Source organism: Myxine glutinosa, chromosome 1 (genome assembly GCF_964187855.1).
Source record: "Myxine glutinosa chromosome 1, kmMyxGlut1.1, whole genome shotgun sequence".
Classification (NCBI taxonomy): domain Eukaryota; kingdom Metazoa; phylum Chordata; class Myxini; order Myxiniformes; family Myxinidae; genus Myxine; species Myxine glutinosa.
The window spans coordinates 218093112-218119336 of record NC_136261.1 but is presented as its reverse complement, the minus strand read 5'-3'; the positions used below and the strand labels follow the sequence as shown (position 1 = coordinate 218119336).

The 26225-nt window shown below is 42.9% G+C and overlaps 1 protein-coding gene across 4 annotated transcripts in view; it reads left to right on the top strand.

Moving 5' to 3' along the window:
* LOC137434133 (cyclin-dependent kinase 1) overlaps window positions 1-24721 on the top strand; it is a 78738-nt gene extending 54017 nt beyond the window's left edge. For all 4 annotated transcript variants that reach the window (XM_068126839.2, XM_068126854.2, XM_068126863.2 and 1 more), the window contains exons 7-8: window positions 1670-1811; window positions 23480-24721. In XM_068126839.2, coding sequence (XP_067982940.1) covers window positions 1670-1811; window positions 23480-23572 — 235 coding nt within the window. In that variant the 3' untranslated portion in view covers window positions 23573-24721. The remainder of the gene's footprint in view (window positions 1-1669; window positions 1812-23479) is intronic.
* The last annotated feature ends 1504 nt before the right edge of the window (window positions 24722-26225 follow it).

Sequence of the window (26225 nt, the reverse complement as noted above, 5' to 3'; positions counted from 1 at the left end):
CAGAGGCAGTAGAGATGGGAGACCAGTCCAGATGATTGTTGGCTGCTTGAAGACCGTGCCAGTTGGCCTGAGTGAAATGCTAGACTCGTCGATGTTGAGGAGGCTCTCTGAGAATGGTCAGAGAGATGTCCACTTTAACAAGCACATGATCAGATGAGCCGATTGGAGCAGAAGAAGCGCAGCAGACATTTGCAGGGAAGTTTGTCATAACCAAGTCTGGAAGAGAAGATGCTCCGTTGACTGAGATCTGGGTCGAGAAATTGACAGATTGTGTCAGTCCCAGTGAGTCACAGAAGTCCTTTGCTGAGGTTCAATGGCTGGTGAGAGAGAGGTACCCACACCCAGCCAGCTGGCATGATGACAGTTGAAATCACCACATATGAGGAAGAGAGAGTTGGGATGACTAGATAGAAGTTGGTCCATGTTATCAGACAGCGGGATGTAGATGGAGTCATCACTGTTTGGTGGACGGTACAGAACACATATGAACAAAAGGTGGGAGCGAAGGGGAAGCCGTAGTCAGAGGTACTCCTGGGTGTGGGGTGGAGAGAGTGCAGTGCAGGGAGAGTAAGGAAGAGAGATTTTGATAAAGATAGCAACCCCACCTCCAGGATAAGGCTCAGGTCTATCATACTGGAGGAGGGAGTAACTAGGGAGAGATATTAAGGAATCAGACATCCTGAAGGAAGAAAGTTTCTGTTAAGCAGATTATGTCTTGTTTGTCAGAAGCAACCTGTATGGAGAGATCAATCAGGTTTGAGCGAAGGCTCCGGATGTTAGAGATCCATACCGTTAAGGAAGAGGAAGGGGGAGCATCGGATACAGGACAAGGGAGCGGAGGGGTAGTGTAAGAGGAGGAGGAGGTAGGGAGAGCTGTTGATAGTGTGTCGGATATTTCAGAAGAGCGAGGAGAAAGGGAAGGATGGGGCGGACAAAAGGTTTGATGGTGATTGGGTGAGGCACAGTCAGGTGTTGTTTGAGGGGGTGGGGGGCAGAGCGAGGAAGAACGTTGGAGGAGATGGAGGTGAGAGTTGGAAGGGGGAAGAAGCGGGAAGGACGCTTTGAGGAGGAGGGGGGAGAGGGGAGAGAGGGGAGAATTGGAGAAAAAAAGCAGGGTGGGGAGATTTGAAGGGGAGGGGGGGGGGGGGAATTTGCTTTCTTCTCTGAAACTACACACTATTTCGATGAAACTTGACCACAACGTTCACCACCCGTGCTGTACCAAAGTTTGTTCACGCAGTTTAAAAATCTGCCCCTTTGGGGATCTATGGGGTGGTTGCTCCCCAAAATAGGTATTTGCTTTCTTCTCAGAAACCGCATGCAATTCTGATTAAACTTGATCACAACCTTAATCACCTGTGTTGTACCAATGTTTGTTGACGGCATTGGAAAAATTGGGGTCTGAGGAGCTACACGGGGTGGGAGGGGGGAGAGGGGTTGCCCCCCAAAATAGGTATTTTGTTTGTTTATTTAAAGTCTTATGATTATGTTAGTATTATTCTACGTGCTGCCCCGTCCTCTAGTTTTCATTTGGTATAACTTTTGATCATTCATCATTTTCAAAATGATGCTCATGCAAATAGTCATTGCACTATTTGATTCTACAAATCAAGATGCTTTAAAAAAGCAATCACTCATTTGTGAGCAAAATTGCTACGTGTGTTCCTAGGATCCTTGGAACTCCAACTAGTGCTGTGTGGCCAGGTGTGGAGGCTCTGCCTGATTTCAAGACTTCCTTCCCAAAGTGGAAGGGCAAAGGTTTGGCGGAAGCGGTTTCTTCCCTTGATAGCAAAGGTCTTGATTTGCTTACGGTAAGGCAAAGCTGAGATTGTAGAAGTTTGGGGGATAAGAGGAGAGCTCGGGGTGTTGAGGGTTTTGCTGAAAACTGCATAAATTAATTGAAGCAATTTGGAGCAGAGTTTTTAATGTTTGGCTCTGTCCATGGGTGAGGCAATTTTTTTTTACGACATATGCAAATATGGCACAGTTTTGAATTGACCTTTCCACCAATTAGCACAGGGAAGATCCATTAATCTCCCTTTCACTCCACCCACTTTTTTCCTAACGTCTTCCTTTTCCCGTCCATTCTTTTCCATATTCATATCCTTTTTAGCTCACTGGAACAAAGTTCAGGGGAGCTTATGCAACGGCGCACCGTCTGTCCGTCAGTCTGTAAACACTTGCAACTTCTCCGAAACCGCTGATGGCAGTGCGACTAAATTTGGCACAAATGATATTTGTTATGTTGTGACTAAAGTTTGTTCACGGCATAAAAAAATGCAATGTGGCTCCCCCCACCACACCCCCCAAAAATAGAAATTTGCTTTTTTCTATGAAACTACATACAATATTTCGATGAAACTTGACCACAACCTTGATCCCGTGATGTACCAAAGGTTGTTCACGGCATTAAAAAAAATCGGGCCCTAGGGGATGTAGGGGGGTGGGGGAGCCTCCACGACAAGGGGGGGGGGGGGTGGTCCTCCAAAATATGTATTTGCTTTTTTTCTCAGAATATACACGCAATTCTCATGAAACTTGACCACAACCTGATCACCCGTGTTGTACCAAAGTTTGTTCATAGCATTAAAAAAAATTGGGCCGTGAGGGGTCTACTGGGGGTATTTTTTTTGTTTGTTTAAAGGTATTTTAAATAGGTTTTTTTGTTTGTTTGTTTAAAGCCTTATGATTATGTTGGTATGATTCTACATGCTGCCCTGTCTTCTAGAAACCATTCAAATTGGTTTAAAATACCTCTAGTCAGTGTAGTATACTGTTTATTCGTCCCCTGCCGGTGCACACCGGAGGGGACTATAGGTTTGCACTCTGTCCGTCCGTCACGCAAAGAACCGTTTTCCGGACTTTTTTCTAAAGTCTTAATGCTAATGATTTCAAACTTGGTACATGGTTTTCTCATGATAGGTTACAGATCAAGTTCGAAATTCACGACGTTTTGATCATTTTTGACAAAGTTATGGCACTTTGAATTTTGGGAATTTCCCCAACAGTTTACCGGACTATAATTTGCCAATGCCGGTAGGGGACATGTATTGCAGCGCAATACTCAGAATGCTTGTTCTACCAGGTGAACACCAGGGGTATTGCCCCTATTTTTTTTCTTTCTTTCATATTCACTCGTTTTCTTTCCTCACTTTGGGTGTGTAATAAAGAAGTGACCTTTTGGATCACTGGTGCTGGAAAAGATAGTGCAAAGGTAGCGCACTGATCTTTGAGCTTTGTTCTCAGTTTGATTTGCCGAAATGACTAAAAACTATCAGATTGGTGTTTTTCAGACCAGCCATTGCATCAATGTGGTGTCCATTTGACTTGGGTAAAGCTGTTGGACGAAAAAAAAAATCTCATGTTATCTTTTGCAAAGGGAAGGCAAGTTATCAATGATACCTCAGCCAAAAACTTCCTTGATCCAAGTTAACTAATCATATCCTACAATGTTTTGTCCAAAGTTAAATGGAGAACTGCTTATCCCTAGAGACAGGCTTTCCAGCATTTCATCCTGGATTTGTGGAATCTAAAGCTATCAACATTAATATTTCCTGCAATTAATAGTTTCAAAACAAGATTTGTTTCACTCGCATTGCAGAAAGCACACACACACACACACACACACACACACACACACACACACACACACACACACACACACACACACACACACACACACACACACACACACACACACACACACTTTGACACCTGGTAGGTTGCCGTTCCATCTCATGAAACCCACCCACGTGTGGAGATAGCAATGAACAACAGAAACTTGCACGCAAACACACCAGCTTCCGTTCGTGCTTACAATGCAGGTGCAATCGCAGGACATTACTGCTGCTGCTCAATGTGTTTGGCGGTGTGTGTCCCCTCCCTCCCACCCCTTCTGTCCTTTTGCACTTTTCTTTCGGGCAGTAATGTCTGTCGTATCTTGTCTTCTGATTGAGAGAGACAGGCCCCCTTAACCCGGTATTGTGACACCCTTAGTTGGCGGTCAGGTGATTTTGCTGGACTACGGGTTTTTCCGTTGCTGTGACTTAGTTTAAGGGTTTTCTTTTCAGTATGATTAAAAGGAAACCTCCACTCCCCCCTCCCTTGAGATCGAAATGGTCAGTGAGAGTTTCTGCATTAATTACTTGCATTTAAACATGGCCTTGTTCGCATTCCTTGTAGTGAGGTCAAAATTTAGTTATGTTGTTGGCAATTGAGAATACTGTATAGTTGGTGTGCAAAATATATGGGCAGCCTCAGAACATGGATGCTTTGATCATGGAGCAAAGCGTTCTTGTCACGCCTGACTTTTTTAAAGCCTTGCTGCCGAAGCAGGTAGAGGTTATGTTTTCACGCATGTCTGTCAACAAGATATCAAAAGGTTGTGGACGGATTCAGCCGAAATTTGGTGAAGAGGTTGGTAGTAGTAGTAGTAGTAGTAGTAGTAGTAGTGGTGGTAGTGGTAGTGGTGGTGGTGGAAGAATGGGGGTTCTGAAGCACACTAAAATTTAACATTGAAGTCGATGGAGAAAATTAAGGTTAATTAATTATTGACTCTCTGGATTTTTAATTAGATTTTATCCTCCAATTCATTCCCATCCTCAAGATTTCAAGATGTTCAACAGACATTTGCTGACGCTCATTTATTACTCACTACGTTCGTTCACTATCAGTGGGCGCATTCAAGACACCCCATTTTTCTACTACTTGTGGTGGAAGGGAAAATTGGGGGAAGGGGAATTAGGGAGGTTAAGTAGAGGGAGAAATGGGGGAAGGGGGAATTGGGGAGAGGGACTGCATTTGATTATACTCACTAAGGACCAATGAATGCTTGTTTTATTTTAGGGAATAATTTAATTTTCTCATAACACATCACCATCAAGTATATTAACAAACAATGTGTTGGAACTTGGTTCTTGGTACAAGTATCTTTGTTGAGCAGAGATGAAATGATAGACCTCTCTTAATGTCCTTGATTGAGTACCTCCTGAGACGCATATCATTTTAAGATTGCAGTAAATTATTTTCCCATTTATTTCTTGGTAACCATCAATATTTTCTGTCAATTCAAGGATGCTGAATCCTCTGGGAGGAGCCTCTAACTTATTTGTACTTAAATTTATTTGCTTATTTGTTTTATTTACTCTTCTTTTGGATATCTCTTAAATAAGATTTAGTTGATATTTTTCACATTCGTTATGCTTTCCATTTAAATACCAATTTTTCTCCACTCTTTGGTTTGGTTATTGCTTGGTTCTATCATTTATATATCAGTAAAAAAGGTGGCGGTAGCCTGTTAAACCCCCCCCCCCCCCACCAACCCCACCCTTTTATCTTATAACATGTTTATTTTAACACTTATCTTATTGCTTAACACTTATACTTATCTTGTTGCTTAACACTTATATCCATAAGGGATGCTATCAATTCCATTATCTAAAATAAACCTCATCAAAAGCCCGGAATGCCTTTTTATTTATCTCCTCCGTATATAATTGATGTTTATAACTTCTTATTGTATTCATCCTTCTATACTCTTCTTTTCTCAACATCAAACGATCATAATAATGCTCAAAATTTATAGTCTCTTGAATTATAAAACTTTGACCAATCAGACGGTGGCAGGGGTTTTCGACGGTCCACACGGTCTCCACGTTTTTCAAAGTTAAGTCTGTTCACAATTGTATTTTGTCGAAACTGTATTTATCGTTCGGTGTGTGAACTTATAGAACTTGGAAGTTTCTCGGTGTTTATCTTTCATAAATTAATCGTTTGTTTGCCACGTCGTGAGCAAGGCCTTGCAGCCTCAGGCTTCCCCCGTCGAAGGTTGTTCCTTCCTTCACTGTTTTGCTAGCTTTTTTGATTTCCCCTTCTCCACCAAGCTTCACCAAACATCTACTATTTGTCTAACGTTGTAACCCCCACCACCCCCCCCCAAAACAAACAAAAAAACAAACAAAAAAAACTTTTATTTCCCTTTCTCCTCGTGTGCTTTTGCCTCTGCCCACGTGCGCTGTCTCGCCCTGCCCCCATTTTCCCCTTGCCTTCCACCTTTTGCCCTGTTCAAGTGACTCGTGGTCGTCGCTCTAGGCTTCCTCTCCCCATTGGTATTTTTGTGAATATAAGATTGTTCTTCACAGTTCTGTTTAAATATGTTTCAACTATCCCCTTCAGTGTTTTATTCAGTGGTTTATTACAACACGCTGTTTTTCTTCTTATTTAAAAGGCTCCTTTCAATTTCCTCTTCAACTCATTCCATTTCAAAAAAATATTCAATCTCTTATGATTCCAAATCACTCCATGCTCTAAATTCTCATTCATTCCATCCCTCCTCCATCGTTCTTAAACGAATCGCTAACTTGAAAATCACAACAAACCCAATTTGTTATATATGTTCATCTTTCATTAATCATCCACTTTCTAAACTCCTCCCTTGCCCCTCCCCTTCAAATCTCCCCCCCAACCATCCCTCCCCTTCAAATCTCCCCCCCAACCATCCCTCCCAAATTCTCCCTCGTCCCACCTCCTTCTCAAAGCTGCCTCCTCCCCACTTCCTCTCCCTCCTATGTCATACCTCCACCTCCCCCAACCTTCGACTTTCCTCTGCCCCCCCCTCAAACAAACTCTCACTGTGCCTCATTCCATCACCATCAACCCTTTCGTCCTCCTCATCCTTCCCTTTCTTGTAACTCTTCTGTAATCTCTGACACACTATCAACTGCTCTTCCTACATCCCCCTCTCACCCTTCATCTGACCCTACCCCTCCCCTCCCCTGTCCTGCACCCGATGCTCCCCCTCTCTCCTCACTAACGGTATGGACCTCAAACATCCGGGGCCTTCGCTCAAACCTGATTGATCTCTCCATTCAGGTTGCTTCTGAAAATCCAGACTTGATCTGCTTAACAGAAACAATCCTTCAAGATGTCTCTGATTCCTTAATATCTCTTCCTGGTTACTCCCTCCTCTGGTACGATAGACCTGATCCTCGTCCTGGTGGTGGGGTGGCTATCTTTATCAAAAACTCTCTTCCTCACTCTCCCTGCACTGCCCTCTCTCCACCGCACCCACAGGAGTACCTCTGGCTACGGCTTCCTCTCCGCTCCCACCTTTTGTTCAAATGTGTTCTGTACCGTCCTCCAAACAGTGATGACTCCATTTACATTTCTCTGTCGGACAACATGGACCAACTTCTATCAACTCATCCAAACTCTCTCTTCCTCATATGTGGCGACTTCAACTGTCATCATGCCAGCTGGCTGGGTGTGGGTTCATCTCTCACCAGCCATGGCACCTCAGCAAAGGACTTCTGCGACTCATTGGGACTGACACAATCTGTCAATTTCCCAACCCGGATCTCAGTCAATGGAGTATCTTCTCTTCTGGACTTGGTTATGACTAACTTCCCTGCACATGTCTGCTGCTCTTCTTCTGCTCCAATCGGTTCTTCTGATCATGTGCTTGTTAAAGTGGACATCTCACTGGCCATTCTCAGAGAGCCTCCTCAGCGCCGACGAGTCTGGCATTTCACTCAGGCCGACTGGCACGGTCTGCAAGCAGCCATCAATCAACTGGACTGGTCTCCCATCTCTAATGCCTCTGACATCAATTCTTCCTGGGAATTCTTCCAAAGCAAACTGCTCTCTCTCATGCACAGATTTATCCCATCTCGTCTTCAGTTGTCTTACCCTTCCTCCCGTCCATAGTACACTGAATCTTGTGGTGAGGCAGTTGCCCTGAAACAACTTGCCTTTGCGTCTTGGAAGGCAAATCCAACTGAAGGCAATCTCAGTTCCTTCCACCAAGCTCGAAACAAGTGTGTTTCTACCCTCAGGAGTGCCAGGAAGCACTCACTATCTCTCCACACTCAAGATTGAACTCTCAAACCTGTCTCCTTCCTCCAAATCCTGGTGGCGTCTGGTCAAATCCGTTTCTGGTGTTTGTTCCCCCTCCATCCCCTCCCTTACCTCAAATGGCTACACAGTTGACACCGCACGTGACAAAGCCGAATGCCTCAACTCTGTGTTTGCCTCAAAATCTTGTGTCCCAAACCCATCTCTCTCTGTTCCCACCTTTCCCAGTCGAACCCAACTGCTCCTGGACTCTGTGTCCTTCTCTCCTGACAAGGTGGAGAAGTTTTTATCAAACCTCGACTCTGATTCTGCAACTGGACCAGATGGCATCAGCCCTCGGGTCCTAAAATCCTACTCTGCCGCTCTATCTCACCCTCTCTCTGTTCTTTTCACCCTCTCTTTTGCTCAAGGTCATCAGCCAGCATCTTGGAAATCAGCAAACATTACCGCTTTACACAAAAAGGTGCAAAAACAGATCCTTGCAACTACAGACCAATCAGCCTGCTCCCAATTATCAGCAAAGTCATGGAATCCATCATTGCTTCAGATATCAAATCCTTCCTCTTCTCCAATGGCTTGATCTCTGATCATCAATTTGGATTCAGACCAGGTCATTCTACTCTGGACATGTTTCTTCTGCTGTGTCAACAATGGATGGAGGTCCTCAATGCCAAACAGGAAATCAGAGCTGTCTCACTTGACATATCACGTGCCTTCGATACGGTCTGGCACCCAGCTCTGCTCACCAAACTCACCACCTATGGTATTCAGGGAAATCTCCACTCATGGCTTGCGGATTTCCTCTCTGGTCGTAGGCAACGTGTGGCCCTGAATGGATTTCTCTCATCTTCCCTTCCTGTTCTGGCTGGAGTTCCCCAAGGTAGTGTTCTGGGCCCTGTGCTATTTCTGGTCTTCATCAATGACCTCTCCGACTCTCTGGAAAATCCTCTCTATCTCTTTGCTGATGACTCCACTATCTGCCGCTCCATTCCTCATCCCTCAGATCGGCAGTCTGCAGCCTCCTCACTCTCTGCAGACCTGGACAAAATCACAGACTGGTCAAACAAGTGGAACATGTCTTTCAATCATGACAAATCTCACACTCTTACAATGTCTCTCCGAAAGGACCGACTGGACAACCCTCCCATCTACTTTCTCAACAATCCTCTCCAAGAAGTTCTGTTGCTCAAGCTTTTGGGTCTCACTATCTGCCATGATCTTTCTTGGGAAAACCACATTTCCAAGCTGGCCTCCAAAGCCAGTCGCCGACTGGGCATCCTCCGTCGTGCGAAGTCCTTCCTTGGCACACCTGAGCTCCTCACCACATACAAGGCTTTCATCCGCAGCTCAATGGAATACTGTTCCCCCCTCTGGGCTGGTGCTCCTGCCTCACACCTTGCTCGGCTTCACGCTGTTGAGGCCAAGGCTTTCAGAATCATTGGAATCTCCTGCGATGTAGTCAACTCCGAGGGCCTTTCACTCACTCACCGCAGGCAGGTTGGTGGTCTTTCTGTCTTCTACCGACTCCTCTCCGGCCTTGCTCCCCCAGCTCTCTCTGTGCTCTGTCCCCCCAATATTCCTTCAGGTCGCACAAGATCTGCCTGCAACCCTCATGGTTAAACTGCCAAAGTCTAGGCTCTCTGCTCACCTTCACTCTTTCATTCCCCTTTTCTCCCGCCTCTGGAACAAACTCCCCCACTCCCTTCAATCCCACTCCTCCCTCCAGGTCTTTAAAACAGCTGTTCACCACCATCTCTTATCTTCCCCCATCAAAAACCTTGATCTTTTCTACCCCCGGTAATTCACCCCAGAGTCCTTGCAGTGTTCATATGTTTTATTCCTCTCCCAACTCCCCCCAAGTCCTCCCGATGTCCCTGCTCTCAAATGTTGTATTTGTGTCCTTCCCCCTCTCTCCCCATCTTGTCTGCCGCTCCCCTTGTTTTTTGTGTTTTGTGTGTCGGTTTGTCTTTTTGTGTGATTAATGTTAGCTCTTTCACGCGCCTCGATCTTGTATACAAAAAAAATAATTTTTTTTTACATTCTTCAGAAAGTTGAAGTGTTCTCCCGAATACCTTTACCAATCCCTCCGCAAAACAGGGAGACAAGTACCGCTCAAACCACGGACAAGATGGTATTTGCCGAGCGGTTTAGCAATCCACAGTCCGAGCCATTAGCAATTGACTAACCCGATTCCGAGCGTTGGCCAATCGTGCCACAGGTACTCAATCGAAAGAAGGGACGAAAGCGATCGGGGGAAAGAAGAAACCAAAGTAAGGAATACCAGACATTTATTAATTATTTACAAAACCAAACAAGAGGAGGAACGAAAGTAATATACAGAAGAAGAAAAAGACACAGGGCAAACCTTAAAACATCCGCATTAAAACATCTTATATTATTCCCCAGGACAGACAACAGACTTACACGACAAGGGAATAGCAGGCAGGAATCACTGGACGAAGGAGAAGGGTCCGTGCAGGTGAGAGGGTAGGACGGTCCTGGCCGGTGCGTAGCGTCGAAGGTGGCTCCAGTCCACGCTATGGGCTCGAGGCGAACAGCCAGCGGCAGCTCCATGTATTCGTTTTCACACACCCGGTCGGACAATGTCAATTGACTATTGTATTGTGGTCGCTGTCACGGACCCACTCTTCTGCCTCACGATCCAGCGGTATTCTCCCCTGGTACCTTCCTCATCTGCCGGATCACGTCTCTCTCTCGTGCCTTCTCACCGACTCTGGATCACGTCTCTCCCTGCCTTCCTCGTCCAACTCGTAAAAAGGCTTCGCGCCCGCGCTTATATTACGCGTGTTGCAAATCAATGCGCGCTTCATGGAGCCACGCCCGCGATCGTACCTCGCCAGCCCTGGTTGGTCGGTAGGGGCTCGCTGACTCCGCCTCGGGTGGTGTGTCGGCATGCCACGCCCGTGATCTGGTGGCTCCGCCCCCTTCTTCCCCGAGATGAAGCACATGGGAATGGCGTCTTGTGGGGAGATAGAAAACCACTCGCACCGCTTTTGAAGGGAACTTTGGAGCCTACTCTTATTTCATTAATGCAACACAGATTCAACTACTGGGAACAGATCCTTAACTGAAACACATAATAATGAAATAACTACGAAGAGGTCCTATGGTTCGCTACGTGTTGTTCATGGACTAACTAGGGTGCGATCTTTAACCAGCCAATTGATGGGGATATTTACAGGGGAACACTTATAAGGGAATGCATTTACTAAAATATACTAGTGAAGGTTCTAAAAACCGTAACAATATGTTTTCAGCCAATGACTTCGTTTAAACTTTAAAACTCCATGAATCTTCTTTACTTTCAGACCAGCAGCCAAATATTGTCTCAAATTCCTTTGATGGAGAACATAATTTTCTTTATCATTTTATGTAGTAAGTAGTTTCTCTGTCGGCTTTCCTTTAGAAGAAAATGATTGTTGATAATCACCAAACCATTCTTTCTTTAGTTTCATCTTATCAGGGGAATATGGTAAGTCTTTATGTTGTACACCGCTCCTTTCCTATGCCATCTCCAGGCATTGCAAAACGTCATTGCCGGGCACCGAAGGGGGCTCGGCAGTGACGCACGCTGAAAGGGAGTACTCGGTTTTCACTCTGGTTTGTTGTACACCGCTCCTTTCCTATGCCATCTCCAGGCATTGCAAATCGTCATTGCTGGGCACTGAAGGGGGCTCGGCAGTGACGCACGCTGAAAGAGAGTACTCAGTTTTCACTCTGGTTGTTTGTTTTCTTGCTTTCTTTCTTTCTTGTTGTACACCGCTCCTTTCCTATGCCATCTCCAGGCATTGCAAATCGTCATTGACGGGCACCAAAGGGGGCTCGGCAGTGACGCACGCTGAAAGAGAGTACTCAGTTTTCACTCTGGTTTCTTTCTTGTTTGTTTGTTTTCTTGTTTGTTTGTCCGGGCGATATCTCAGCCATCCTTTGAGCTAGGAAGCTGAAATTTCGGCACAGTAGTGAGCAAGTCCTTTGTCAAATACGGTATTTTTTGTTTTTTGAATAATCAATTAATTGAGGAGTTATTTAATTATTAGCGTTTAATTAAGTACTTATTTAATTAATTAAATTTCATTTCTCTTCTGACCATTATTAACTCAGGCACCTTTTGAGTTAGGAAGCTGATATTTGGACATGCCAATGACCAGGTGATTTGGCTGCAAAGGATATTTTTGATTTATTAATTAATCAATTAATCGATTAATTATTTAATTATTCGATTAATGACAAAAAAAATTTTTTTTTAAGTTACAGATTCTGATGAAATAGTGGTAGTTTATGTGTTCTCTCACCAAATTGGTTAATAATTTAATTTTTTTATGATTATTATTTATTTATTTTCATTATTAATCATTTATTTATTTTCTTTCTCATTTGGCCAATATCTCAGGCACCTTTTGAGCTGGGAAGCTAATATTTGGACATGAGTGACCAAGTGATGTGGCTATCAAGGATATTTTTTATTTATTGATTAATCATTTCATCTATTAAGTATTTATTGATTAATCGATTAATTATTTATTGAGTAATCAATTAATTATTTAATTTTTTATAAATGACTTATTTAATTAAATTTCTAAAAGATACATCTTCGGATGAAGCACTACTGGTTTAGTTATGCGATTAGCCAATTGATTATGAAAATATTTTGTGATAATCTTTTATTGATTTTAATTATACAATTAATCAATCAATTAGTGTACACCTCTCCCTCCCAATGCAGCCTCAATGAGCTGCACTGCGGTATTGCCGGGTGCCGGAGGCGCCCCGGCAATGCCGCGCTGCAGCATATTTAATTATTTGGCATGGGGCGGTGTACTTTGAATGTATGTGTACTTGTTTGTTTGTTTGTTTGTCCGGGCGATATCTCAGCCATCCTTTGAGCTAGGAAGCTGAAATTTCGGCACAATAGTGAGCAAGTCCTTTGTCAAAAACGGTATTTTTTGTTTTTTGATTAATCAATTAATTGATGAGTTATTTAATTATTAGCGATTAATTAAGTACTTATTTAATTAATTAAATTTCATTTATCTTCTGACCATTAACTCGGGCACCTTTTGAGTTAGGAAGCTGATATTTGGACATGCCAATGACCAGGTGATTTGGCTGCAAAGGCTATTTTTGATTTATTAATTAATCAATTAATCGATTAATTATTTAATTATTTGATTAATGACAATTTTTTTTTTTTTTTAAGTCACAGATTCTGATGAAATGGTGGTGGTTTATGTGTTCTCTGACCGAATTGATTAATAATTTAATTTTTTTATGATTATTATTTATTTATTTTCATTATGAATCATTTATTTGTCTTCTTTCTCATTTGGCCAATATCTCAGGCACCTTTTGAGCTCAGAAGCTAATATTTGGACATGAGTGACCAAGTGATGTGGCTATCAAGGATATTTTTGATTTATTGATTAATCAATTAATCAATGTATCGTTTAATTATTTAATTATTCGATTAATTACTAAAAAAATAAATAATAATTCAGTTACAGATTCTGATGAAATGGTGGTGGTTTATGTGTTCTGTGACCGAATTGATTAATAATTTAATTTTTTAATGGTTATTATTTATTTATTTTCATTATTTATTATTTCTTTATTTTCTTTCTTATTTGGCCAATATCTCAGGCACCTTTTGAGCTGGGAAGCTAATATTTTGACATGACAGTGACCAAGTGATGTGGCTATCAAGGATATTTTTGATTTATTGATTAATCATTTAATCGATTAATTATTTATTGATTAATCAATCAATTATTTAATTTTTTATTAATGACCTATTTAATTAAATTTCTAAAAGATACATCTTCGGATGAAGCACTAGTGGTTTAGTTATGCTATTAGCCAATTGATTATGAAAATATTTTGTGATAATCTTTTATTGATTTTAATTATACAATTAATCAATCAATTAGTGTACACCTCTCCCTCCCAATGCAGCCTCTATGAGCTGCACTGCGGTATTGCCGGGCGCCGGAGGTGCCCCGGCAATGCCGCGCTGTAGGATATTTAATTATTTCACATGTGGGCGGTGTACTTTGAATGTATCTGTACTTGTTTGTTTGTTTTCTTGGTTGTTTGTTTGTTTGTTTGTCCGGGCGATATCTCAGCCATCCTTTGAGCTGGGAAGCTGAAATTTCGGCACAATAGTGAGCAAGTGCTTTGTCAAGAACGGTATTTTTTGTTTTTTGATTAATCAATTAATTGAGGAGTTATTTAATTATTAGCGATTAATTCAGTATTTATATATTTCCTTTCTCTTTTGAGCATTATCTCTGGTACCTTTTGAGCGAGGAAGCTGATATTTGGACATGCCAATGACCAAGTGATTTGGCTGCAAAGGATATTTTTGATTTATTGATTAATCAACTAATTAATTAAGTGATTATTTATTTAATTATTCGATTAATGACTAATTTGTTTTTGGTTTAAGTTACAGATTCTGATGAAATGGTGGTGGTTTATGTGTTCTATTAGCCAATTGATTAACTATTTCATTTTTTTATGATTATTATTTATTTATTTTCATTATTAATCATTTATTTATTTTCTTTCTCATCTGGGCAATATCTCAGGCACCTTTTGATGACCAGTTGATGTGGCCATGAAGGATATTTTTGATTTATTGATTAATCATTTCATTGATTAATTATTTTTTGATTAATCAATTAATTTTTTATTTATTATTAATTACTTATTTAATTACATTTCTAAAAGATACATCTTCTGATGAAGCACTGGTGGTTTCGTTATGCTATTAGCCAATTGATTAAGAAAATATTTTGTGAAATTTTTTTATTGGTTTTAATTATACAATTAATCAATCAATTATAATTGATTATTGTACACCTCTCCCTCCCAATGCACTCTCTATGAGCTGCACTGTGGTATTGCCGGGTGCCGGAGGCGGTGCTGTGGGATATTTAATTATTTGGCATGTGGGCGGTGTAATTTGAATGTATCTGTACTTGTTTGTTATGTAGTTCTTCCGGATATTTTAAATCGACCTGAAAATAATATCCTACCTTTGATTTATCCAATTCACTTTGACTTGATATAACGATATCTTGTAGAAACTTTAAAAAATTCTTTTCTTTTACCCATTTAAGTTTTCCATAAGGTAAAGCCTGAGACATAGCCCATCCATACAAATTGTTGGCATCATAATGCATCAAGTAAGAATGGAGAAGGTGGATCAGACTTGGCAACGGTTGCTCGAGTGAGATGTGCGTGGAAGTAGTTTCGGGAACTGAGTGGCGTGCTGATGAGGAGGGGAGTGTCGTTGAAGCTGAAGGGAAAGGTGTATGCTGCATGTGTGAGAAGTGTTATGATTTATGGGAGCGAGACGTGGGTAATGAACGTAGAGCAGCAACGAAGGCTGGAAAGGGTGGAAATGCGAATGGTTCGGTGGATGTGCGGAGTATCGTTGAGAGAGAGGAAGACAAATGATGAATTGTGAAAGATGATGGGAATAGAGCCTGTGATGGATGCTGTGAAGAGAAACAGGTTGAGATGGTTTGGTCAAGTGTTGAGGAAGGATGAAAGTGACTGGTTGAGAAGAGTGATGGCAATGAATGTAGAAGGAAGTAGAGGACGGGGAAGACTGAGAAAGACTTGGCTAGAGGTGGTGGAAGAAGAAATGCGGGCAAGGGGGTTAGCAAGGGGAGATGTAGAAAATAGGGCAAAATGGAGAAGATTGTCATGGGACTCTCAAGGCTAACTTGCGTAACAATACATAATATCGGTTCAAGCTCCTGTTTCACTCCTCCCTGGTGTGTACTCCGGTTTAGAATAGGTGCACCGTATCCCTGCGTGTCGTAAGAGCGGGCACCCCCGCTCTAGCAGGGAAAATGGCCTTAAAATGCCTGTTGTTTTTGTTGTTTGGTCCAAGCTCCTAATTTAAAAAATAAAGCACTGACAATAGTGATGTATATAGCGATTTGTAGGTATGAGGATCAAGCATTCGATGATGTGAGTGAGGAAAGCAAAGAACAAAAAAGAGAGAAAAAAAAAGAGTGATTTATCATGTAGAAAATGGTGTGGCCTGTTCCAAGTCAAGGCATTGTTGAGCAGGCTGAAACAAAATGGCGGCTTAAGTCTCCTGTGAGGTGATAGTGACCTATCTAAGATGGCATGCCACCATGCAAGTTTCATGGTTTTGGAATAATGGAGGTGACTGACCCAACCACACCACTGCGAATATGTCTCGGTTGATATCTGGCTTAAAAGCTTGTGTACTTTGCTGTCGATGACTAATAAGATGTCGGAGCATTTGAAATTTGAATGGAACGAATAATATTGACGACTTGGAGAAGCAGTCCTTACTGGTTGAAATGGTCAGAGAGCATGCAGCTGGGGCACTCGTCCACCTAAAGCCAAGTATTTACAGGCCCTGACGTGGTGATCAAAGCTTGGTGCATGTTATGCATTATTGAAATGCTGTCCTGATGTTCCCTTCGCTGATGTCTTGCTTGGGCACACAGGCAAAATGAGCTGTGACATGGTGCTGTTCATTGTTTATTTAAAGCAGGTCAGTATTGCTCGGGTCCCAGTGTCACCAAAACCTTTTGAATGCGGGTGAGCCCTACGAGTGAGTCGTTTTGAGGGGTCTTGCGATGCCAATAGGTTTGTGCATTAACCTCTTTTCCATAATACGATATTTTTCTGGGATCTATACCAGCAGGTCGCTGATGAGATATTAGACGAATGCTGGAGTAAACAGAGTGTGAGATCTAATGGAGCCTTTTGTAATGATTGCCTTCTGCTTGGATTTCCTTAACAGTTTGTGCTCATTCTATTAGAACAGTGATCAGGGTTATGAGGATTGCCATCCATATTTAAAAGCTTTATATTTGGTGGAATACAGTGGGCGAGGAAGGTAGATATTTTTCGCCTGTTAATCCCTGAGCTTTCAATTACCCATCAAAAGCAACAATTTTATCTTTAGATTGTGATGGCACATCCAGTTTGGAACGTTGATGTTTAAGCTTCCGAGTGTTGGTCGTCTGAGAGATGTTGGTCGTACGTAGTCATTGATTCATAAATTTAACTCTTCCTCATGTCTTGAATGTCTTTGAATGCAAAGGGAAACCCATATCGTGCTTTTATTGGTTGTCGAAGACTGTCATCTCATCCTTTTGTGTTTCTACGCTGTATTTGTTTTGGTAAATTCAAGTTTGTTTTTCTTTTTCGGTGTTCATTTAGTGACTTGCATGCCTCACTGAGAAAAAAAAAATGTCTGCTTTTAAATTCTGTACTAGTCATTGCCCAGCTTGCACTTTATAAAACCAGACGGGACAGATTAGCGAGTTGAAGAAATGAAAGTATGTGTTACGAATTCATGTGAATTACTATTCAGGTCTTTGCTTATCAATGTGTAGTCGATTAAAGGTTGTTGTGATTAAAGGGTCAGGAGCCCTTCTGGGAAAAAGGAGACCGGAAACGGAAGGAAAAAGACACGAGGTCCTGGAGAAGCGACGATCTTCTTCTTCTTCCTCGCCGAGCTCCGAGGCGAGGGTATCGATATCGAGCAGCGTCTGACGCTGCGTTGGGAAACCCATCTGGCGAAAGGAATTACCCCTTGACACATCAAGTTGCCGTGGGTTCGTGCACGGAACCCAGCGTCCTACACAGTTCGCCTCACCGTGTTGATTCTACAAGGACGCGTACGGGTCGCACCTTGGGCCTCGCGCGCTGGACAAGCCGCGCGTTGCTTTGCCCGTGTTGCTTGACAAGGAGGTGCGCGCTGCAACCGTTGTTCCCGATACGTGACGTGCACGTTTGGGAGCACGTCAGCCAGGGGTTCGTTCAACCGCCCGTGTGCGGAGAAGCCGACCTTCATCTTGGTCAGGAGGGGCCCAGAGACATTGTGAGGGACAGAGACAAAAGGGGATGTGAGTACCCAAGGGGGATCGGGAGTGGGAAAAGGGACACACATATATAAGATGGCCATCTGAATACTATTGGTGATTAATTGTTGATTGTTGATGGTTGTTGATTGCTCGGGGAATATATCATTGATTGTTCCGGATCCTTGGTGTGGGGTTTCTTATGGATTGGAATTCATATTGATTGCGTTACGAAAGCGCAGAAATAATATATCTTTCTGGCGGAGTTCCTCTCACGGTCCGGGGGTCACCGAGACCAGGTAGTCACCGGGAGGACTACGTAACAGAATTGGGGGCTCGTCCAAATTATAATTTGCGGATTCGCAATTGGATGTACGTCCGGGATCTGTAAAATTTTCTACATTTTAGTCCGGGAAAGAATTCCCAAGAGTGGGAACTTTTCCAACGTTCCTAAAATTGTTTTGCTCTGTCGACAAAACAACAACAACAATAGCAATAATAGTAATACTGTTGCTTTTCTTTGTTGGAAATTTCTGGGGTGAAGGTTAACAGGTGTTACCAGTAGTCACCATGGCGTTTGTGGCACAGAACTTTGCGGTAACCCTGAGTGAGGCACAGTTCTGAGCGTTACTAAAGTCGGACCTCTTGAAATTGGCCAAACATTTTAACTTGGAGGTCCGAACTAATTTGAGGAAGGCAGAATTGCAGACCACGGTGATACAGTCTATGGTGGGATTAGGAACATGGGACGAGTTAGCCTGGCAGTGGCTACCCGAAGAACCAGAAGACGTTGAGCTCCGGAAACTGGAGTTGCAATTACGGAGCCAGGAACGGATCAAAGAAGAAGAAAGGAAAGCAGAAGAGAGGAGAGAAGAGAAACAAGCAGAGGAAAGGAGAGTGGAACGAGAACTCCAGGAAAGGTTAAAAGAAGAAGAAAGGAAAGCAGAAAAGGAAAGAGCAGAAGAAGAAAGGAAAGCAGAAGAGAGGAGAGAAGAGAAACAAGCAGAGGAAAGGAGAGTGGAACGAGAACTCCAGGAAAGGTTAGCAGAAGAAGAAAGGAAAGCAGAAAAGGAAAGAGCAGAAGAAGAAAGGAAAGCAGAAGAGAGGAGAGAAGAGAAACAAGCAGAGGAAAGGAGAGTGGAACGAGAACTCCAGGAAAGGTTAGAAGGGAGAAAAGCAGAGGAGAGGAGAGCTGCCAGGGAACTCGAAGCAGAGGAGAGAAAAGCCGAAAAGGAGCTGGAGGTAATGAGAGAACGGGGAGAGGTACCACCCTTGCTGACGGGGTCGACACCTAGCCAGAACACCTGGGAGGTGGGCAGACATGTGAGGCTGGTTCCACCCTTCAGTGAAAAGGAAGTCACTCAATTTTTTTCCACACTTTGAGAAAGTGGCTCGACAGTTAAACTGGCCGGAGGAGGCCTGGACCATACTAGTGCAAAGTGTGCTGGTGGGTAAAGCTCAAGAGATTTATTTGGCGTTACCAATGGACCAATGTGCAGATTATGAGGTATTGAAGAAGCACATCCTCAAAGCCTATGAGTTGGTTCCGGAAGCTTACCGGCAAAAATTCAGGAATGCCAGGAAGAGGGAGAGTGAGACCCATGTGGAGTTTGCTAGAGTGAAAGAAAATATGTTTGATCGGTGGTGTGAGTCAAAAGGAGTCGGGAACGACTTCGAAGCATTGCGTGACCTGATGCTGGTGGAGGAATTTCAACAGTGTGACCACGAGGACATCAAAGTGTACCTGCAGGAAAAGAAAGTACCGAAGTTGTGGGACGCAGCCACCATGGCAGATGATTATGCCTTAACACACCGGATAGGGGTCCACGAACCTAACTCCTCGCCTAGATCTTCGCAGGGGAGGTGTGGAACAGCAGGTGCGGAGAACGACAATACATGGCGGCGGCCTCGAGATGAATATGGGGACAACGCTGATACCCGAACTGTTCGAAATCAGGGGGCTACGGGCCCAAGACAAACTTATTTTTCGGGGGGCCCGAGGCAGACCACGAGTTTTTCCTCCGGGCCTACTTGCGCTTTTTGCAAGAAACCGGGACACTTGATGTCCAGTTGTTACCTCATGAAAAGGGAAAACCCAGAGCGGAGTCCGACTATTACCACTCCGAATGCGATGGCAAGCGTAAAAAATCGCCCACAGAAGAGTTACCAACCATTTATTTATGAGGGGTTGGTCTCACTCAAGGGAGACTTGACTAACCCAAGACCGGTTAGGGTTTTGAGGGACACAGGAGCCCATCAATCCTTAATGCTTGAAGGCATTTTGCCAGTGTCAAAGAGTACCGCAACTGGTGATAGTGTTCGGTTACAAGGGATCGGTGGCTGTGTTAGTGCCCTACTTCATGTCATCCATTTGGAATCCGATTTGGTGTCAGGACCAGTCACCGTCGGTTTACAAGCCACGCTTCCTGTAGAGGGAGTATCTGTGATTATCGGGAATGATTTGGCCGGGGGGCAAATTTATGGTAACCCGAGGGTGGATAAAGAGCCCCGCAGGGGAAATAACACCACCCCAGCTCGGGATGGCGACACAAGTTCGAAGTTATTTGTAGGGGGACTGAACTTCAACACAGAGGAAGAAGTTCTGACCTCTGTCTTCAACAGATATGGGCCGCTGGTGGAAGTGCGGGTGGTAAAAGACAGGGAAACGCAACGGTCAAGAGGGTTCGGCTTTGTCACGTTTGCAAGCCCAAGAGACGCCAGAGAGGCAGAGAAGAATTGGAATGGTAAGGCTTTGGAGGGTCGGACCATAACAGTAGGGAAGGCATTTCGTAGGCGTCGAGAGGTCTACAGAAGAGGACAACTTGGCGGTAGTTTTGGGGTTGGCAGCAGCCGATATTACTATGGAGGCTCCCAGAGTTACGGCACCTCCCGAAAGAAGGAATGTCAGAGCACTGGCCGAGAAGGAGACCGCCAGTCAAGTAACGGCTGGGACAAGGGGTCCCACCGTAACTGTTAGGAGTCTGGAGAAGTTGAAGCACTAGATACGGGGGAGCCGCCGAGCCGGGGCTCCTACACGGACTAACCGTGAACGCCACGTTCTTAAAGGCGTCCAGGTAGTGAACTTTCCTCCCCGGACTAACCGTGAACTCCACATTCCTTAAGGCGTCCATGTAGGGAATACTCAGCTGGGCCTCCCGAAAAAGTGCTATCGAGAGGTTTAACTTTGGTCACCACCTCTTAACCGTCATTCAAGAGAAACCAGAAGTGGTTGACGCTTGGTCCAGAGGGAATTAATCTAGGGGATTGGGTGAAATATTGTTGCTTTATTTTTAAGTGATGACTGTGCCCGGGGGGAACTGATGATTTGGGGGGGGGGGGGGGGTGAGTTATCTGGTTTGTTTATCCAAGTTGGCCGGCAAAGAAAGTTTTCGCTGGGTTCAAACTCTCTTTCTTGAAGGGGGGGAGTGTTACGAATTCATGTGAATTACTATTCAGGTCTTTGCTTATCAATGTGTAGTCGATTAAAGGTTGTTGTGATTAAAGGGTCAGGAGACCTTCTGGGAAAAAGGAGACCGGAAACGGAAGGAAAAAGACACGAGGTCCTGGAGAAGCGACGATCTTCTTCTTCTTCCTCGCCGAGCTCCGAGGCGAGGGTATCGATATCGAGCAGCGTCTGACGCTGCGTTGGGAAACCCATCTGGCGAAAGGAATTACCCCTTGACACATCAAGTTGCCGTGGGTTCGTGCACGGAACCCAGCGTCCTACACAGTTCGCCTCACCGTCTACAAGGACGCGTACGGGTCGCACCTTGGGCCTCGCGCGCTGGACAAGCCGCGCGTTGCTTTGCCCGCGTTGCTTGACAAGGAGGTGCGCGCTGCAACCGTTGTTCCCGATACGTGACGTGCACGTTTGGGAGCACGTCAGCCAGGGGTTCGTTCAACCGCCCGTGTGCGGAGAAGCCGACCTTCATCTTGGTCAGGAGGGGCCCAGAGACATTGTGAGGGACAGAGACAAAAGGGGTCGTGAGTACCCAAGGGGGTCGGGAGTGGGAAAAGGGACACACATATATAAGATGGCCATCTGAATACTATTGGTGATTAATTGTTGATTGTTGATGGTTGTTGATTGCTCGGGGAATATATCATTGATTGTTCCGGATCCTTGGTGTGGGGTTTCTTATGGATTGGAATTCATATTGATTGCGTTACGAAAGCGCAGAAATAATATATCTTTCTGGCGGAGTTCCTCTCACGGTCCGGGGGTCACCGAGACCAGGTAGTCACCGGGAGGACTACGTAACATATGGAATTGGAGCATGTGTTCTGTTGATACCAGATTCAGTAGAGTAATGGTTAGAGCGTACGCTCTGAGTCTGGGAGGTTGGTGGTTCAAATCCCGTCCGCAGTTGTACAAAAGACTTTAAGTATGGGAATAAACTCCGTGTGAAGTTTGTTTTTCTGATTTAGATATTGGTTATGCAGTATGTATAATTTTCCTCTTTTCTGCATGTATTGTTTTTTCTTACCTTTGCATGTTTGTGTGTGTGTGTGTGTGTGTGTGTGTGTGTGTGTGTGTGTGTGTGTGTGTGTGTGTGTGTGTGTGTTTTCTGGTGTGTTTTTGTTTTTCTGTTTTGTTTTGTTTTGTTTTTCTGTTTTGTTTTGTTTTTCTGTTTTGTTTTTCTGTTTTGTTTTCTGTTTTGTTTTGTCTTGTTTTGTTTTTCTGTTTTGTTTTTCTGTTTTGTGTTGTCTTGTTTTGGTTTTCTGTTTTGTTTTGTTTTCTTTTCTTTTTCTGTCTGTTTATCTTTTTACCTTCGCAAAAGCGGAAGGTTATGTTTTGATCGCTGTGTATTTATTTGTATGTCTGTGTGTGTGTGTGTATGTTATTCGCATAACTCAAAAAGTATTCAACCGATTCGCATGAAATTTGGTGGGATGATTGGTTATTATACGGGACACATTTGATTAGATTTTGGGAGCAATCGGGTCAAAGGTCAAGGTCAAGGTTACGAAAAGGTCAAAATCGTATTTTTATTTGTCATAACTCGGTCAATTCTTATCCGATTTGCATGAAATCAGCACCAAACTGTTCACTGTTCTGTTCCCTACACTCCCATGCCAAGTACAGAACAGTAGCTGCGGCGAAGGTATGCGCTCTACCGAGTGCCCGTTCTAGTTCTGTCTGTTTTATGTTTATCTTTTTCCTTTTGTGACCGTTTGCTTTATGGTTCCAGTTTTATGTCTTTTTCTGTCTGTTTTATGTTTATCTTTTTCTGTCTGTCTGTTTTATGTTTATCTTTTTCTGTCTGTCTGTTTCATGTTTATCTTTTTCTGTCTGTCTGTTTCTCTGTTTATCTTTTTCTGTCTGTCTGTTTCTCTGTTTATCTTTTTCTGTCTGTCTGTTTCTCTGTTTATCTTTTTCTGTCTGTCTGTTTTATGTTTATCTTTTTCTGTCTGTCTGTTTTATGTTTATCTTTTTCTGTCTGTCTGTTTTATGTTTATCTTTTTCTGTCTGTCTGTTTATCTTTTTCTGTCTGTCTGTTTCTCTGTTTATCTTTTTCTGTCTACCTTTTTCTGTCTGTCTGTTTGTCTTTTTCTGTCTGTCGTTCTCTTTTTCTGTCTGTCTTTCTCTTTTTCTGTCCGTCTTGCATAACAACAAATTGATGTCATGGATCTTGCCCTTTTAATCATTTTTTTTTCTTTGGCATGCAAGAATATCTTTGTCAGACTTGGCAGATTAAAGATGCCAATAAAATTTGTTTTGCTGATTTCTCTTTGCCTTTTCCGCGTAGCAATTCCTTCACTACGATCCCGCTCGTCGAATGTCCGCCAAGCAGGCTCTGAGGCACCCATACTTCGACTCTTCTTCACCCTGTCCATCCTGAAATTTTGCAATGCCATTGTTTCACTTCAACTGTTGATATGTTCTCACCTCTTGTCGCGCATTTACCTTTTTAATGAAAATAGTTTAAAACTCTTTTTGTATTTCTCCTTGGTTTATTCCACACTGCCCTTTTGCAGTATTCCTATCTTATAAAACACATTTACATTTACAAACACATTTACATTTACAAACATTTACATTTACAAACACATTTGGTGCACTATTAGTGCAGATAACTTTCTTCAAAATGGCCAACGTTTTTTTTTTTGTTGTTTTTTTTTTTTTTTTTAAAGAGTGCAGAAACACAGGTTTGTATAGGAATACAGCCATACTTCACAGATCATCACCGATAGCAATGACGGAAGAGCACGATGTATGATAGCTTATGCTTTTGGGATGCATCTGCACCGTACTCTTTAAAAAATAAAACCAAATTGTTGGCCTTTGATTTGCTTTTGACATGACAGAGTTTTTGTTTTGTTTTTCTTCCCACTTTTATGGTTCCAGTTTTGGGGCTAACATAATGATGGGGTCTACCATGTTTAAACTGTCGGCCGTGTGGCGTCCAGTCTCCAACATCGAGTTGATTCCTCGGTCGAGACTCCTTTTCAATTATTGTGCCACCCTGATGATGATGATGATGCTGCCAATTTCACAGGTTTTCCTCATGTGCCAATTCATTACACACACTTCCCTTCCATCGTCTTTTTCTGGGCAGGACGGTATTACATGTTGAATAATTCGATGATTTTTCTCTTTGTTGCAATTTAAACGATACGTACTTTTAAAAACCAAATGACAGAGACCTTTCCTCTGACTGAATTGCCATTCTTTAAGTACATAAGCATATTGGCTATTTTCCATCAATATTTCTATCACTGGCTTTATTCAACGTAAATTCCATCTCTCTCTTTGTGTTTTCTTTGTTGTGCTGCACTTCGGTGGAAAGTTGGTTTTTGGCCTATTGTGTATTGGATTTGGATGGAGTCGTGTTCTTGCAGTAACGGCATTGTTGAATTTTTTTTTTTCAGCTTTTGTGAATCTGTGATTGAATATACTTCTTCGATTTTAATGGTTAAATTTTTGAAAAAATAAAATTCAATTTTAATTGTGGTCCAGGTTGTTTATACCTCGATTGCTCTCTAACCTTTCTCGTCGTCCCTCTGGTAGTTTTTCAGACTTCATTTTTCCATCCAGTTTGCTATTATTATTATTATTATTATTATTATTTCATATTCAGCCTGTGGCTGCTGGTTGCATCATTGCTGGGAGCATGTGTGCAGCTGATGCAGTGCCCCTTTCCCAGTAAGCTGGTACAGGTATTCATTTTGCCAACCTCGGAAGGATGACATTCAGCCCACATAGTGTTCTTTCAACAGCACGACAGGGGCTCAAACTCAAGACCCCAAGATCTTAAGGAAGCCACCTTAACCGTTAAACCAACCCCAGGCTGAGGTTGCTACCATGATGGGACGTCCATAGAATTGTCACTCATATTAATTTAAACCTAATGAGCATCACAACCAAGTTGTTAGGGTTAGGGTTAGGTTTTGTATCTTTTTGTAGCATTATTCGTTGGTACCTTGGCCAAATTTTAAACTTTACATCGTGGCATTGCGTGTGTTAACATGATCACCACCACCTCGGGTAAACTCCATGTGCTGTCTATTAAGAAGTACCATGACAGAATTGATACCAAACATTCAGACCAGCAATAGCTTAGCCAGTCCATCATGTGCTGAGAAATCTTAGGTTTTAATGACGGATGGGACAATTTGTTTTTCTTGTCATTAATTGAAGTTACTCCTGTTTGTTTGAAACGGCTTGGGCGTAATAGTCTTCCGTATGTCGCACAAGACTGCGGGGTAGCATCATGCGGGGTAGCTTGATAGACGGTGTGCATTGGCCGTGGGGTCAAGGTGCACGTCCAAGGCTGTTTAAATGTTTGATTTTTTACCTTTTTTATTATAAAAAGGGCAGGCCTCAAAAGCATCATTAGCTGATAGTAGGGGAGCTCCCAATAGAGTTCGTGACCATTTTCCTGTGATCAAGGTTTGAAGGTTGATTTTGAAAGATAAAAATATATATAAAAAAATAAGCTTGGGTATCTTTTTTTAAAATGCGGGCTAACTCGGCCAGAGGACAAAATCCAAGATGTCCGCCAAAACCGCGAAATCGGGCATATTTCCGCCTACGTGAATGCTACATATACATATTGGGTGTCCATATGTGGGTTTTTCTGGGCCCAGATCTTGCATCTTACATCAGTCAAGTGATATTGTGACTTAAAATGATATTAAATGATTAATGTTGACCAAAATCCAAGATGGCCGCTGCAAAAAACCATGTATTGTATATGTTCATAATTGTGCATACCATAGATTCATCGCTGGCGTCTAAATACAGTTTTACATGACTAGTGTTTTCATTTATAACCTTACTGTTACTATGAATGACTTTTTGAGCAGGTAACGAACCAAGATGGCTGCCTCTCGCCCGTTAGATAAGCAGTTATGGCTACTGTACATTGTATCTATTGCAACGTCTTTTATTTGACACAATGTTCAAGGTTTTCATTTGCAATCAGTAAGAAAGAATTTATCTTTCTCTATTTTGTTTTATTATATTTACAGTGACATGACATTACATTTACA